Source organism: Pezoporus wallicus, unplaced genomic scaffold, assembly GCF_028554395.1.
Source record: "Pezoporus wallicus isolate ANWC-B61680 ecotype Strahan unplaced genomic scaffold, APGP_CSIRO_Pwel_v1 contig_5155, whole genome shotgun sequence".
Classification (NCBI taxonomy): Eukaryota; Metazoa; Chordata; class Aves; order Psittaciformes; family Psittacidae; genus Pezoporus; species Pezoporus wallicus.
Window position 1 is genome coordinate 106,998 of NW_026637877.1, and position 17,165 is coordinate 124,162.

A 17,165-nucleotide genomic window follows, 5' to 3' on the forward strand; every position below is an offset into this window, starting at 1 on the left:
ACTCTCTGCAACACCCTTTCTGTCATTTCTCCTCTTACATTAGCCATAGCATAGCCAATATAGCCATTATAGCCATCATATGTTCTTCCTTTCCCACCCTTACCTTCCCCTTTTCTAATCACCCTTAACTGTTTCAGTCTTCTCTGCACCACTTGCATACTCATAGCAATTCTTCCTTCCCCTTAATTCCTTACATTCAGGCTATTACCAACTCTCATGCAATACATGCCTTCAGCTTACAACATCTGAGCATCTTCCTCTATTGCTTAATATCCTGAATCTACTTTAGCTTCCCTTTTCACTGCCACCAGGCAGCCCTGCAAAACACCTTATTACGTTCCACAACAACTAGAGCAATTGCTGTGCCTCTGGCCACATTCCCATAGCCCTCAAAGGCAAAGAGCACTGCTCCTGATATTCACCTTCTTGTAGCACCACCTGCCTGGGCCTGCTAGTGTCACCAGACTCTAAGGAGAGTGGCTAAGCTGCAGATGAGGATCATTATCAGAAATATTCCCTTCTTTTGTTCCACCTATGTTGTATCTAACAAACACGTCTTTTCTCTTTTCCAAACAGTATTACTTCCTAAACATAGAATCACAGAATCAAGAATCATAGAATCAACTAGGTTGGAAAAGACCTTTAAGACCTCTTAAAGAAAAGATTCAATAACAGAATCCTCTTCAGTAAACACCATAAAAAAAAAAAAAATCACATAATAATTCAGATTGGAAGGGACCTCAGGAGGTCACACTCCTGAATGACACAAAAAAAAAAGCTCTCAAAACCAAAGAAGGAATGAAAAAGAAAGGAAGAACAAGTATCAAACTTACCATGGACTTGATTGATTTCTGAATTCTGAGAAAGAATTTCATCTGCTAATTTTTGAGCAGTAGGCAAAACTTCTGTGTGATGCGCTGTGATCAAATACTGAACAAACTTTTGCAGTTGGTCTCTGTTCATTTGAAAGAGTGTCTCTGAAATGGGAAGATGCAGTTTGACCTGATCTGGCTTGCGGATCCGATATAAAGAGAGTGCCACAACGTGGGCACAGTAAAATATGTCTTTGTTTCCACAGCTACAGGTCACTGAGGTAATCTTGCAACGATCAAAGCTGATGGCTACACTGCAAACAGTTTCTGGCTCTGACTGCACTGCAGGCTCCATCACTGTGCCACTCAAGTAGAAACCTGTGAAGGGAAAAAAAAAAAAGAGCAAGCTTGCATTGTTAAGTAAAATACCATAACTCATTATCAATAACCTTTCATTAATCAAGTAAAAATCATCATCTATTTCTGAGAAATAATACATCTTAAAGAACTTGCTTTAATTACAAATATAATGAACCCTTTCTTTCCCTTTTCATCTCCAATAAAATCAAAAGCAGCTAGTTTACAAGCCCTCTGCCATTCCATCACAACATTCATAAAAAGTTTGATAGTAAGATGTCCTGGGTTCAGCTGTAACAGGCATTTTTCTCCTTCCTAATAGCTGGTGCAGTGCTGTGTTTTGGCTTTAGTCTGAGAACAGTGCTGATAACACACCAATGTTTTAGTTGTTGCTAAGAAATGCTTACCCCAATCAAGGATATTTCAGTCTCTCATGCTCTGCCAGTAAAGAGAGGCACAAGAAGCTGGGAGGAAACAAAGACAGGACACCAGACCCAAACTAGCCAAAGGGGTATTCCATACCACACCACATTATGCCTAGTATAGAAACTGGGAGGAGTTACCTAGAAGGGACCAATCGCTGCTCAGGTCAGGCTGGGTATCAGTCAGCAGGGGGTGAGCAATTGTATTGGGCATCACTTGTGTTTTTGAGATTTCATTTCTCTTTTTTTGTTGTTCCCTATTATTATTATCAGTATTGTTATTGTTGGTATTATTCCTATTATCATTATATTTTACTTAATTTCTTATCTCAACCCATGGGTTTTACATGCCTTTGATTCTCCTCACCATCCCACCCATGGAGGGGAAAGGGTGGGGGGTGATGATGAGTGAGCAGCTGCATGGTACTGTTACCAGCTGGGTAACAGGATACTTAAGACAGCTCTATTTGTAGTTAATTCCTAGTAAATGAGAGTTGGATGGGTGGTCTCAAAGAAACTGTATGGGAGATTTATTCTTTTTTATATATAGTATCACTTTCATATGAAGCATACATAATACTCTCATCTATGAGCTGAGGAAAAGCCTAACAGCTGTAGTGGGAACAGGTCCTTTCAGTGTTCTTTCTACTCTCAGTAAGTAGCTAAACTCCTATAAAGCATTCAAAAGGTCCTGGACAGATGAGTGTCTCCAGAAATATTTAGAGATAACAGCAGACCTGACTTTAATTCCCTACTTACATTTAGACAGAAACAGCTCCTGGTTCTCTCTCCCCTCCTCTCCACTGAGATTTTTTGAGAATTCACATTGCAAGCAACAACATTTATAAACACAGCTCCTGATCTCTAAACAATGATGTCACTAATACAGTCCAGTTACCTAACCTGCTGTAGTGAGTTGACCCTGACTGGATAACAGGTGCCCACCAGAGCTGCTTTATCACTGCCCCTCCTCAGCTGGACAGGAAAGAGAAAATGTAACAAAAGGCTCTTTGGTTGCAATAAGGACAAGGAAATCACTCACTGCTTAGTGTCATGGGCAAAATAGTCTCAACTCAGGGAAATTATTTATTACCAATCAAATCAGCATAGGGTAATGAGAAATGGAAACAAATCTTCAAAACACCTTTCCCCCACCCCTCCATTTTTCCTGGGCTTAACTTCACTCCCAATTTTCTTTACCTCCTCCACCTCAGGGGCACAGGGAATGGGGATGTGGCCACAGTTCTTCACGTCTCTGCCTCTCCTTACAGGGAGGATACCTCACACACTTCCCCTGCTCCAATGCAGCAGAGGAGAGAGTCACCTCCATTGACATGCTGGCCATGCTCCTTTTGCTGTAGCCCACTATACAGTTGGCTTTTTTGGCTGCAAGCACACACTGACAGCTCATATTCAATTTCTCAGGTAGAAACAAGAGGTTAAGATATATTAAGATATAAGGTAATATAAAAAATGAATATGTCTCTATACAATGTAATGCATTCATGTTGTTTTTTTTTGGGGGGGGGGGTGTTCCAATTTTTTTTTCCTACCTCTTTCCAAAAAGAAGTTAAACTAAATTTGGTACTAGAAAACCATTCTTCCCTGACAGTGACATGGTTTAGTGGTGGTCTTGGCAGTCCTGGGCTAATGGTTGGACTTGATGATCTGATGATCTTAAAGGTCTTTTTCAACCTACTTGATTCTATGATTCTTGAAGCTTTTCATTTAAGTGTTTAGATTGCAACATACACCTTGGAGTTTATATTTAAAAACTATATATAATTTTTTTTTTCGGTAGCTCCTAGGGGTTTCATTGAGACTGGATCTGTGTATGAGTATATGCTGTACAAACAGGAAAGACAGTGCATCAGTGCCAACTCTCTGTAATTATAAGATTTACCAGTTAAAGACACACTCAAAAGTTTGGGGTGGAAGATATAAGGTAATATAAAAAATGAATATGTCTCTATACAATGTAATGCATTCATGTTGTTTTTTTTTGGGGGGGGGGTGTTCCAATTTTTTTTTCCTACCTCTTTCCAAAAAGAAGTTAAACTAAATTTGGTACTAGAAAACCATTCTTCCCTGACAGCTGTGCTTGAAGGATCTCAGATTAATCTTTTGGAGACACATGTTTCCGAAGCAAGCACCACGGTAGTAAACTTCTAGAGTGTAATAATCTGGTGTTGCAGTTCTTGTATCTCGTCTTTTCTTTTCCTATCTATATTTTTTGTCTTGCTTACTCATTGGTCCACATCCAAAAAAGGAATATCCACTTCCTGAATTCAGACCTGAGAAATTTGAAAGTCCTTTAATAGTTCACTATTTCTTCCACTACTTATCTGTTCAGAGATTTACCTAGCATGTTCTGCTATATAATCTGTATTGTTTTTTTTTATCTAAAGCACAATCCTTCCATAAATTTCCCAGCTAGATGGGAGGAGACAGTATCATAAAATATTAGGATTATGTTATCACTGTTCATTAATATTTGGTTACTTGAATCTTTTATATTGGGAATTATTTACCTTAGGTATGAAATATACAGTATGTTATGAAAATATTTGAGGAAAGTTAATGTGGCTCCTTAGCTTTTCTTTTTAGATAACCTTCACAAAGCTGTATAAAACAGGAAGAAGAGAAAATATTTGCCATGATTATCTTTTTGGCCTAGTAGATGGTTCATATAGAACCTCTAATGGTAATTTTTCTGGCACTTCAGGATCCATTCATGAAGGTATTTTACTTTAACAGACTCACTGATTTCCATGTGTATTGGGTGATTTTCTCACATAACTGTGTTGTGGTGGGCTTATTTTTTTTTCTTGTTTGAATAAAAAGTATATGTTTTGTTTTTAAAAACCTTTTTGTTTTGATCGCTAGCAAGGGGAAGCTGTTCTGATATCCTGAAATCATATACTAAACCACTAAAGTCAGCTCAGGCTGAAACTTGGCCAGATGCTGTACCTGTGTCAGTCATGGTGGGCTAGAAAATACCACTTCTCAGAGGAACTGGGGTTATCTGTCCTCAGAGAGGAGAAACAAAAGTAAAAGCCTAATTATTGCTTCCAAAAATACTGAGTTCTTTCTATAACATCAATATGTGAACAAACTGTAGGACGTAAAAATATGCTCTTTGGATGAGAACAGAGACCCTTTTCTACTGTAATGTCTGTAAAATCAGCCTGCAAAGCTGTTCTGGGCTGTAAAGTCCTTTACCGGTCTGCATGTCTTCTGATCTAGGAACAAGCTGTGACTGCCACAAAGAGTGCATGTGCATGTACCAAACTTTTACAGAGCTGCTGGTGGAAAAATTAGGTGAACAGCATATAGCTCAACATAGTCACATAAGCATGAATGATACTTGTTAGTTATCCCATAGCTTATTGTTTGCAGTTGACTCTGGTAGTTGATACAAATTGCTGTCAGACTGTATTTTCTTGCACACAAACACATGTGCTTTTGCTTTAAATTTGTACAAATATTTAAAATCTATTTAGGCATTTTATAAGCAACTGGTAGATTCTTTTATATTTATTTTTTTGAGTATTGAAATGAATAAGTATTTCGATGGAGCTTTAGGCAAGGTTTTAAGGACAGCAGAACTTGGAAAAAAAAAAAAATCTGTAATTATAATATCAGTGGCTTTTATCCAGCAAAGGATATCTGCTCTCTGAGGCCGCAACCTTTTTTTTAAGATCAGAATTCCTCTTTGCTGTGGACCTGTAAGGTATAATTGCAGTAAGCTGCTGAGAATGCTTCTTTACCTGTTTGGCCTTGAGTGTGTTTTGTGCTGCCATGACAACTCAATCACAAAGGGGCTTGGGTTTGTGTTTTCCAGGCCTGATTAATACAATGTACTGTAATTAGGAATAAGAAAAATCCCCATGGGCTCTTTTCTCATTTAAATATTCCCACTGCTCCAAAGACTTCCCAAGCTTTCATTATACATTGTTTCAGATTAGTTGTAATAGAAATATTTATTTTGTTTACTGTAGCCTAGACACTGGGAAGAGTCCCTGGAATTTATCTGGGCTTTCAGCTTGGTTTTGGGGTCTTTTTGAGAGGGGTGCTTTACCTGCTATATACCCTAAGAACTGAGACACTAGCATAACAGTATTTCAGTATCCTATTTTTATAGTGCCAGTGCTCATCCAGAAAGGCATTGCAGATAATACAAGACTACTTATTTAGCTCTTGACAAATTCTTCCATTACTGTTATTTCTTTTCTGTGCCAGTGTAGATGGAAAATTAGTTGAAGAACATTAAAGCACTGAAATGGGAAAAACATCAAAACACAAAGCTACATATATTTATTTTTTCTACATGCAGTGGTAACTGATTTGATAAAAAAAGTTCTAATTTTCTGTTATATTTTGTTAGTTTTTGTTTGTTTAAAGTGAATTGGAACTAACCCAAAAGATATTACTTAATTTTTTTTACTACAACTGCTGTAGAAATGTATGCACAGCTACTGTTTTGCTAAACAAAGCCTAGTAGCTAGATGGTGGTAATAGTAAAAAAGTTGAGCGATATGATTTGGGAACTAGCCTACTGGAATATTCTGTGCTTTGCCTAGATACCTTAGATTTAGTACACAGTAGAAGACTTTATATGTGTTATCACTGCGGTGGCTTGAAAAAAACAAATAGACCATTATGTAGAATACAAGTAATGCTTATTAAAATTGAAGTTCATTCTTTCTGATAGACATTCAGATTGCTCTCAGACTGTATTTACTTACACATAAACAGATGTGCACCTGCTCTAAATCAGGGTAAGGATTCCAAACCTAGGTATGCTGTTTAACATCTTTGTCAGCAACGTGGATTGAGTGCACCCTCAGTAAGTTTGCTGATGACACCAAGCTGTGTGGCGCGATTGATGCACTGGAGGGAAGGGATGCCATCCAAAGGGACTTTGACAGGCTCGAGAGGTGGGCCAGCACAAACTTCATGAGGTTCAACAAGGCCAAGTGCAAGATCCTGCACATGGGTCAGGGCAATCCCAAGCACAACTACAGGTTGGGTGGAGGCTGGATTGAGAGCAGCCCTGAGGAGAAGGACTTGGGGGTGTTGGTTGATGAAAAGCTCAACATGAGCCCTCAGCGTGCACTTGCAGCCCAGAAAGCCAACTGTATGCTGCGCTGCATCAAAAGGAGGTGCCAGCAGGTTGAAGGAGGTGACTCTCCCTTCTGCTCCACTCTTGTGAGACCACATCTGGAGTAGTGCATTCAGCTTTGGGGACACCAACACATGATGTTTGTGGACCTGCTCCAGTGAGTCCAGAGCAGGGCCACAAAGATGATCAGAGGGCTGGAGCACCTCTCCTCTGAAGACAGGCTGAGAGAGTTAGGCTTGTTCAGCCTGGAGAAGAGAAGGCTGTGTGGAAACCTTATAGCAGCCTTCCAATACCTAAAGAGGGCCTATAGGAAATCTGGAAAGGGACTTTTACACAGACATATAGGTATAGGTCCCCTTCCAACCCTAACCATTCTATGAAATGCAGACCGTAATCTGTTGGAGCTACTGTAATAAAAAAGGCACATACAAAGGTCACCTATATCATAAATCTGAACTTTCTTTATAACAGTGGAATAGTGCCTAAACCCACATAAGTGGACATGAAACAGTTACTTGTGGTTCACAGTTTTTCCCATACCATTGCTAAGCTAGTTCCTAATTTGCTTCTTGCTGTCCCAAGTATTAGCTGATTAAATTAAATCAATATGCACAAGTCCTAGCTAGTGGAACCCATCATCAAAACTGGCTGAGAAGACATGCCATATTCCTCCATATTAGGCATACATCACCTCTTTCCAGACATAGGTTGAAGTACAAATAGGCTTTGTGCACAAAAAACAGATTTCCAAAGGCCCAGAAAACTGAGTGCAAGTCACTTGCATATCTTTTTATCTGAAATATTAGATATTTGTATTTTACAAGTACAAATACCAACATGTTTTCAGGTCCTAATTTCCGGGAGCTACATGCAGAGCAAGCACTTCGAGTAGGTAAAGGCTAGGTATGTGCAGGTGGGGGAGCCAGATGTACGTTCTTCTACTGACTATGCCAATGCTAGCACATTCAGAGCACACAGCTACTCCTCAAACAATGGATTAAGATTAACATTTCTTAAAGAGTTAATTTAGGAGCCCACCCCTTCCTCTAAAGCCACACATTCATTCCCCTTGAACGAGCAAGGCATAAAATCATCAAATATTTAGGGTTGCAAAAAAACGTAGGATAATCTAGTTCTAAGACCCCTGCCACGGGGCAGGGACGCCTCACCGTAGAACATGTTGCCCAATGCTCTGGCCTTGAACACTGCCAGGGATGGAGCATTTACCATTTCTCTGGTGTCATCGTTTAAGCCCAGTCGGCAACCCAGAAACACCCTGTACCCATTCGCTCAACCCCCCCCCCCCCCCCCCCCCCATCATTCCTTAATGCATGGACCAATCCCTATATAGCTGCTGAGTCCATCCAGTCCATGATGGCAGGCTCCATCTCTTGTAACAGTCTTTCAGAGCAGGAGAGGCTGTGTGCAGTGTTCACAGTCATGAATAACCTGGGCAACAGTGTCCATTGCCAAGTCCACCCCTCGATCATGAATCCATCTATATGTTGCATCTCTGCCCTGTTGGCCTGAAGTGTCATGGGCCCACCAGGCTCAAAATAATTCACCCTCTCCTTCAGCAGTTACTGCAACTTGTCGTTGGGGATTCCATACAGCTGCCTTCCATCTCCAACGCTTCCAAAGCACTGGAGGGGCTCAGTGGACTAGATACTCGCCCATATTGTCCCACACACCCTGCCACTTGTGACTGTCCAGCCTTGGGGAAAACCTCTTGGTCCTCCTATATCGTCATCTAACCCTAGACAAGACCCAAACCTGACTCTGCTTAACTTTTGAGATCAGACAAAATGGTGGTGGGTAAAACACAGTCTGTATGTGTGCCAACATGGTGATGCCCATTACAATCAGCAGGCAGGTCCCAAGGGTACCCGAAGGCCATTCAAAACCTTCAGAACTCTCAAACAATGCTGCTGTACTTGTCACTGGGTCTGGTGTAGCTGCTGTGCTTGCTGACTCTCCCACCACCAGCTTCTCTTTTTCTGAATCCAGAACTTCCTCCTCTGCATTGCTGGGAAGTGCTGCCTGGTCTCCTGTATCCTCCACTTGTCCCAGGTGCCCTAGGCTGGACCCAGCTGAGGCTCCCAAAGATGTTATCTTGTTCTCCACATCCTCCTGGGGTTCAAGATCGTGGGGCTTGGTGGGCGGCTGCCAGGGGATTCTCTTGGCCACCACAGGGCTGGGGGGCTTGGCTCCTCTGCCACCTCCTCCCGCTGCTTGGCAGCCGCCTCCTTCCTCTCCTCGAATGACGGCTTCCTCCACCGGCAGCCACTCCCTCCCGGGCTCTTGGTCCCCGGGGCCACTCTCCCGGTCCTGTTCCTGGCAGCTCCCAGGGCCACTCCCCCTCGGCTCCCCGCAGCCTCACGAAGACAGAGGAGATGACGAGGGCAAGGATGGTGAACAGCAGCGGGACGTCCAGGTACAAGTCCACAGTCACGTCCATCCTGCCCTGCTGCCAGAGCCTGCCAGTATTACAAGTCATTACCATAAAGTACAATGAGACAAGAACCTTAGCCCAAGCCCCCCACCTGATAAACACTAACACAGCAAATACCAGCTGTAAGTAAGGTACTACATGCTGTAACTGTGAGATCAAGAGCAACAACATTGAGAGCCAATAAATCAGCATTGTGATGAGTGAATATTAATCCAAAACAATTAATGCTTATCACAAATATGATTAGACACACTCTGGTCAGATCTGTCATTATCTCAATACTTCAGGCCCCACGTTGGGAGCCAGAAAGAACTGTCGTGGTTTAAGACCAGTTGGCAACTCAGAAAAACCACGCAGCCACTTGTTCAGTCCCCCCCCTCTTCTCCCCGCTCCCAGAGGGATGGGGAGAAGAATGGAAAGAATGTAACTCCCACAAGTTGAGATAAGAGCAGTCCAGTAACTAAGGTATAACACAAATCACTACTGCTACCACCAATAATAATAATGATAAGGGAAATAACAAGGGAAGAGAATACCACCCACCAACCAATACCCAGACCAACCAAGCAATGAACTAGCCCTTCCGGGTAACTCTCAGTTTACACCCTGGGAATGACGTGCTGTGGTATGGAATACCTCTTTGGCTCGTTTGGGTCAGGTGTTCTGTCTCTGCTTCCTCCCGGCTTTCCCTACTCCCTGGCAGAGCATGAGACTCACAAAGTCCTTGGTCAGACTAAACATTTGAGCAGTAACTAAAAACATTGGTGTTATCAATGCTGTTCCAAGGACGAAAGTAGAAAAACACAGTGCTGCACCAGCTACTAAGGAGAAAAAAACGACTGCTACTGCTGAACCCAGGACATCTGGGCAACCCATTCCAGTGCCTCACCACCCTATCAGGAAAGAATTTCTTCCTTATATCCAATCTAAACTTCCCCTGTTTTAGTTTGAACCCATTACTCCCTCTCCTATCACTACAGTCCCTGATGAGGAGTCCCTCCCCAGCATCCTTGTAAGCCCCCTTCAGATACTGAAAGGCTGCTATAAGGTCTCTACGCAGCCTTCTATTCTCCAGACTGAACAGCCCCAACTTTCTCAGACTGTCTTCATTCGGGAGATGCTCTAGCCCCCTGAACATCTGAGTGGCCTCCTCTGGACTTGATCCAACAGTTCCATGTCCTTTTTATGTTGAGGACTCCAGAACTGTACACAATACTCCAAGTAGGGTCTCACAAGAGCAGAATAGAGGAGCAGGATAACCTCTTTTGACTTGCTGGTCATACTCCTTTTGATGCAGCCCAGGGTATGGTTGGCTTTCTGGGCTGTGAGCACACACACTGAAGCCAGCTCATGTTAAGTTTCTCATTGAGCGATATCCTTCTCTGCAGGTTTGTTGTGAATCACTTCTCTACCCAACCTGCAGCTCTGCCTGGAATTGCCCCGACCCAGGTGTATGACCTTGAACTTCACATTATTGAACTAAATCAGGCTGGCATTGGCCCACCTCTCAAGTGTGTCAATATCCCTTTGGATGATGTCCCTTCCTTCCAGTGTATCAACCGAATTACATTGCTTACTGTCATCAGCAAATTTCCTGAGGGTGTACTCAATCCCACCGTCTGTGTCGCTGACAAAGATGCTAAACAGGATCAGTCCCAACACTGACCTCTGAGGGACAAAACTTGTTACCGGTCTCCACTTGGACATTGACCACAGCTTTGTGTGTGGCCATCCAGACAGGGCTTTATCCACCAAGTGGTCCATCTATCAAATTGATGTCTCTCTGTCCTGGGTTCAGCAGTAGCAGTCATGTTTTTCCTTTGTGTTAACTGGTGCAGTGCTGTGTTTTGACTTCTAGCTTGAGAACAGTGTTGGTGAAGCCGATGTTTTCGGTTGTGATGTTTACCCTGACCAAGGACTCTGTGAGGCTCATGCTCTGCCAGGGAGGAGGGGAAGCTGTGAGGAAGCAGAGACGGGGCGCCTGACCCGGGCTAGCCGGGGAGGTATTCCATACCACAGCACGTCATGCCCGGGGTGGGGGGGTAACTGGGAGTTACCCGGAAGGACAGGGGCTTCCGGGTGGAACTCGCTTTCTTGGCCGGTGGTATCGTATTCTCTTGTTATTTTCCCTTATCATTGTTTTAGCTGATAGTAGCGGTGGTGATTTGTTGCTGGACTGTTCTTGTCTCAACCCGTAGGAGTTGCACTCTCTCGATCCTCCTCCCCGTTCCTCCGGGAGCGGGGAAGGGGAGAGCCCCGGTGCGGGGGGGGGGGGGGGGGAACGGACACGGACCTCGATTGTTGTCAGCTTGGCACCACTCACTGGGAGTGAGTGAACAAGTTACCTGACTGGGTTTAAACCACGACACTCTCCAATTTAGAGACAAGAATGTCATGCGGGACAGTGTTGAACGCTTTGCACAAGTCCAGGTAGGTGACATCAACTGCTCTACCCCTGTCCATCAGTTCCGTAGCCCCATCACAGAAGGCCACCAAATTGGTCAGGCAGGATTTCCCCTTATGAAGTCATGCTGGCTGTCACCAGGCACCTCGTTGCTTTTCACGTGCCTTAGCATGCCTTCCAGGAGAATCTGCCCCAAGATTTTACCAGGCACAAACATGAGACTGATTGGTCTGTAGTTCCCTGGGTCCTCCATTTTCTCCTTCTTGAAAATGGGAGTGATATTACCCTTTTTTTCAGTCATCAGGAACTTCACCAGGCTGCCATGATGGACAATGGCTTAGCAACTTCATTTGCCAGCACCTATAGGACCTGTGGATGGATTTCATCAGGTCCCATGGACTTGTGCACATTCAGCAGATTCTCCTGGAAGGCATGCTAAGGCACATGAAGAACAAGGTGGTTGGTGACAGCCAGCATTGCTTCACTAAGGGGAAATCCTGCCTGACCAATTTGGTAGCTTTCTGTGATGGGGCTATGGAACTGATGAACAGGAGTAAAGCAGCTGAAGTAATCTACCTGGACTTGTGCAAAGCATTCAACACTGTCCTGCATGACATCCTTGTCTCTAAATTGGAGAGACATCACCTTGGTCGATGGACCACTGGGTAGATAAAGAATTGCCTGGGTGGCTGCACACAAAGAGCTGTTGTCAATGGCTCAATGTCCAGCTGGAGACCAGTAACGAGTGGTGTCCCTCAGAGATTAGTGTTGGGACCAGTCTTGTTCAACATCTGTGTCGATGACATGGACAGTGGGATTGAGTGTGCCCTCAGCAAGTTTGCTGATGACACCAAGCGGAATGATTTGGTTGATATGCTGGAGGGAAGGAATGCCATCCAGGGGGACCTTGACACGCTTGAGAGGTGGGCAGATGCCAACCTTATGAGGTTTAACCATGACAAGTGCAGGGTCCTACACCTGGGGAAGTGCAACCCCAAGCACAACTACAGGCTGGGTGGAGACTGGATTGAAAGCAGCCCTGCAGAGAAGGACTTGGGGGTGTTGGTCAATGAGAAAATGAACATGAGCAGGCAGTGTGTGCTTTAAGCCGAGAAAGCCAACTGTATCCTGGGCTGCATCAAAAGGAGCGTAACCAGCAGGTCGAAGGAGGTGATCCTGCCCCTCTACTCTGCTCTTGTGAGACCTCACTTAGAGTATTGTGTACAGTTCTGGTGTCCTCAACATATAAAGTACATGGAACTGTTGGAACAAGTCCAGAGGAGGGCCACAAGAGTGATCAGGGGACTGGAGCACCTCCTGTATTAAGGCAGGCTGAGAGAGTTAGGCTTGGTCAGCCTGGAGAAGAGAAGGCTACGTGAAGACCTAATAGCAGCCTTCCAGTATCTGAAGGGGGTCTATAGGGATGCTGGGGATGGACTATTCATTAGGGACTGTAGTGACAGGACAAGGGGTAAACTAGGAAAACCCACTAAGCTGTTTTAATGCACCATTATAAACAATTATCCAACACATTAAAAATATAGAAAGGACAGCAGAGTATGTTGGGCATCCGTACCCTGCAAAAAGTCTATTTTCCTTCTTCACTCAAAAGCAGTTTTTCAGTCATACAGCAGCAAGCCAAATGTACCAAGTTTCAACCTTTCAAGTATGAGGATAGAATGGAATAGGGGAAGGAAAGCACCTACTCGAAAAATTAAGCCTTCATGAAACCATAAATTATTTAAAGCACAGAATATAACAGTTGCATAAAATATCACAGAATGGTTTGGGTTGGAAGGGACCTTAAAGATCATCTAGTTCTGAACCCCTGCCATTGACAGGGACACCTTCCACTAGACCAGGTTGCTCAAAGCCCCGTCCAGCCTGGCTTTGAACTCTTCAACAGAGGGGGCATCCAGAACTTCTCTGGGCAACCTGTTCCAGTGTCACACCACCTTCATAATGAAGACTTTTTTTCCTAATATCTAATCTAAATCTACCTTCTTTCACCTTAAAGCCATTCTCCCCTTCTCCTGTCACTACATGCCCTTGTAAAAGTCCCTTTCCAGATTTCCTATAGGCCCTCTTTAGGTATTGGAAGGCTGCTATAAGGTTTCCACACAGCCTTCTCTTCTCCAGGCTGAACAAGCCTAACTCTCTCAGCCTGTCTTCAGAGGAGAGGTGCTCCAGCCCTCTGATCATCTTTGTGGCCCTGCTCTGGACTCACTGGAGCAGGTCCACAAACATCATGTGTTGGTGTCCCCAAAGCTGAATGCACTACTCCAGATGTGGTCTCACAAGAGTGGAGCAGAAGGGAGAGTCACCTCCTTCAACCTGCTGGCACCTCCTTTTGATGCAGCGCAGCATACAGTTGGCTTTCTGGGCTGCAAGTGCACGCTGAGGGCTCATGTTGAGCTTTTCATCAACCAACACCCCCAAGTCCTTCTCCTCAGGGCTGCTCTCAATCCAGCCTCCACCCAACCTGTAGTTGTGCTTGGGATTGCCCTGACCCATGTGCAGGATCTTGCACTTGGCCTTGTTGAACCTCATGAAGTTTGTGCTGGCCCACCTCTCGAGCCTGTCAAAGTCCCTTTGGATGGCATCCCTTCCCTCCAGTGCATCAATCGCGCCACACAGCTTGGTGTCATCAGCAAACTTACTGAGGGTGCACTCAATCCACGTTGCTGACAAAGATGTTAAACAGCATACCTAGGTTTGGAATCCTTACCCTGATTTAGAGCAGGTGCACATCTGTTTATGTGTAAGTAAATACAGTCTGAGAGCAATCTGAATGTCTATCAGAAAGAATGAACTTCAATTTTAATAAGCATTACTTGTATTCTACATAATGGTCTATTTGTTTTTTTCAAGCCACCGCAGTGATAACACATATAAAGTCTTCTACTGTGTACTAAATCTAAGGTATCTAGGCAAAGCACAGAATATTCCAGTAGGCTAGTTCCCAAATCATATCGCTCAACTTTTTTACTATTACCACCATCTAGCTACTAGGCTTTGTTTAGCAAAACAGTAGCTGTGCATACATTTCTACAGCAGTTGTAGTAAAAAAAAATTAAGTAATATCTTTTGGGTTAGTTCCAATTCACTTTAAACAAACAAAAACTAACAAAATATAACAGAAAATTAGAACTTTTTTTATCAAATCAGTTACCACTGCATGTAGAAAAAATAAATATATGTAGCTTTGTGTTTTGATGTTTTTCCCATTTCAGTGCTTTAATGTTCTTCAACTAATTTTCCATCTACACTGGCACAGAAAAGAAATAACAGTAATGGAAGAATTTGTCAAGAGCTAAATAAGTAGTCTTGTATTATCTGCAATGCCTTTCTGGATGAGCACTGGCACTATAAAAATAGGATACTGAAATACTGTTATGCTAGTGTCTCAGTTCTTAGGGTATATAGCAGGTAAAGCACCCCTCTCAAAAAGACCCCAAAACCAAGCTGAAAGCCCAGATAAATTCCAGGGACTCTTCCCAGTGTCTAGGCTACAGTAAACAAAATAAATATTTCTATTACAACTAATCTGAAACAATGTATAATGAAAGCTTGGGAAGTCTTTGGAGCAGTGGGAATATTTAAATGAGAAAAGAGCCCATGGGGATTTTTCTTATTCCTAATTACAGTACATTGTATTAATCAGGCCTGGAAAACACAAACCCAAGCCCCTTTGTGATTGAGTTGTCATGGCAGCACAAAACACACTCAAGGCCAAACAGGTAAAGAAGCATTCTCAGCAGCTTACTGCAATTATACCTTACAGGTCCACAGCAAAGAGGAATTCTGATCTTAAAAAAAAGGTTGCGGCCTCAGAGAGCAGATATCCTTTGCTGGATAAAAGCCACTGATATTATAATTACAGATTTTTTTTTTTTCCAAGTTCTGCTGTCCTTAAAACCTTGCCTAAAGCTCCATCGAAATACTTATTCATTTCAATACTCAAAAAAATAAATATAAAAGAATCTACCAGTTGCTTATAAAATGCCTAAATAGATTTTAAATATTTGTACAAATTTAAAGCAAAAGCACATGTGTTTGTGTGCAAGAAAATACAGTCTGACAGCAATTTGTATCAACTACCAGAGTCAACTGCAAACAATAAGCTATGGGATAACTAACAAGTATCATTCATGCTTATGTGACTATGTTGAGCTATATGCTGTTCACCTAATTTTTCCACCAGCAGCTCTGTAAAAGTTTGGTACATGCACATGCACTCTTTGTGGCAGTCACAGCTTGTTCCTAGATCAGAAGACATGCAGACCGGTAAAGGACTTTACAGCCCAGAACAGCTTTGCAGGCTGATTTTACAGACATTACAGTAGAAAAGGGTCTCTGTTCTCATCCAAAGAGCATATTTTTACGTCCTACAGTTTGTTCACATATTGATGTTATAGAAAGAACTCAGTATTTTTGGAAGCAATAATTAGGCTTTTACTTTTGTTTCTCCTCTCTGAGGACAGATAACCCCAGTTCCTCTGAGAAGTGGTATTTTCTAGCCCACCATGACTGACACAGGTACAGCATCTGGCCAAGTTTCAGCCTGAGCTGACTTTAGTGGTTTAGTATATGATTTCAGGATATCAGAACAGCTTCCCCTTGCTAGCGATCAAAACAAAAAGGTTTTTAAAAACAAAACATATACTTTTTATTCAAACAAGAAAAAAAAATAAGCCCACCACAACACAGTTATGTGAGAAAATCACCCAATACACATGGAAATCAGTGAGTCTGTTAAAGTAAAATACCTTCATGAATGGATCCTGAAGTGCCAGAAAAATTACCATTAGAGGTTCTATATGAACCATCTACTAGGCCAAAAAGATAATCATGGCAAATATTTTCTCTTCTTCCTGTTTTATACAGCTTTGTGAAGGTTATCTAAAAAGAAAAGCTAAGGAGCCACATTAACTTTCCTCAAATATTTTCATAACATACTGTATATTTCATACCTAAGGTAAATAATTCCCAATATAAAAGATTCAAGTAACCAAATATTAATGAACAGTGATAACATAATCCTAATATTTTATGATACTGTCTCCTCCCATCTAGCTGGGAAATTTATGGAAGGATTGTGCTTTAGATAAAAAAAAACAATACAGATTATATAGCAGAACATGCTAGGTAAATCTCTGAACAGATAAGTAGTGGAAGAAATAGTGAACTATTAAAGGACTTTCAAATTTCTCAGGTCTGAATTCAGGAAGTGGATATTCCTTTTTTGGATGTGGACCAATGAGTAAGCAAGACAAAAAATATAGATAGGAAAAGAAAAGACGAGATACAAGAACTGCAACACCAGATTATTACACTCTAGAAGTTTACTACCGTGGTGCTTGCTTCGGAAACATGTGTCTCCAAAAGATTAATCTGAGATCCTTCAAGCACAGCTGTCAGGGAAGAATGGTTTTCTAGTACCAAATTTAGTTTAACTTCTTTTTGGAAAGAGGTAGGAAAAAAAAATTGGAACACCCCCCCCCCAAAAAAAAACAACATGAATGCATTACATTGTATAGAGACATATTCATTTTTTATATTACCTTATATCTTCCACCCCAAACTTTTGAGT

At 42.5% G+C, this 17,165-nt stretch overlaps 1 protein-coding gene across 4 annotated transcripts in view; it reads right to left on the reverse strand.

The window, feature by feature from the left end:
- Nucleotides 1-17,165, reverse strand: part of LOC130598551 (zinc finger SWIM domain-containing protein 6) — a 179,280-nt gene that overhangs the window by 82,162 nt on the left and 79,953 nt on the right. For all 4 annotated transcript variants that reach the window (XM_057408065.1, XM_057408064.1, XM_057408066.1 and 1 more), the window contains one exon: nt 834-1,190. In XM_057408065.1, coding sequence (XP_057264048.1) covers nt 834-1,190 — 357 coding nt within the window. The remainder of the gene's footprint in view (nt 1-833; nt 1,191-17,165) is intronic.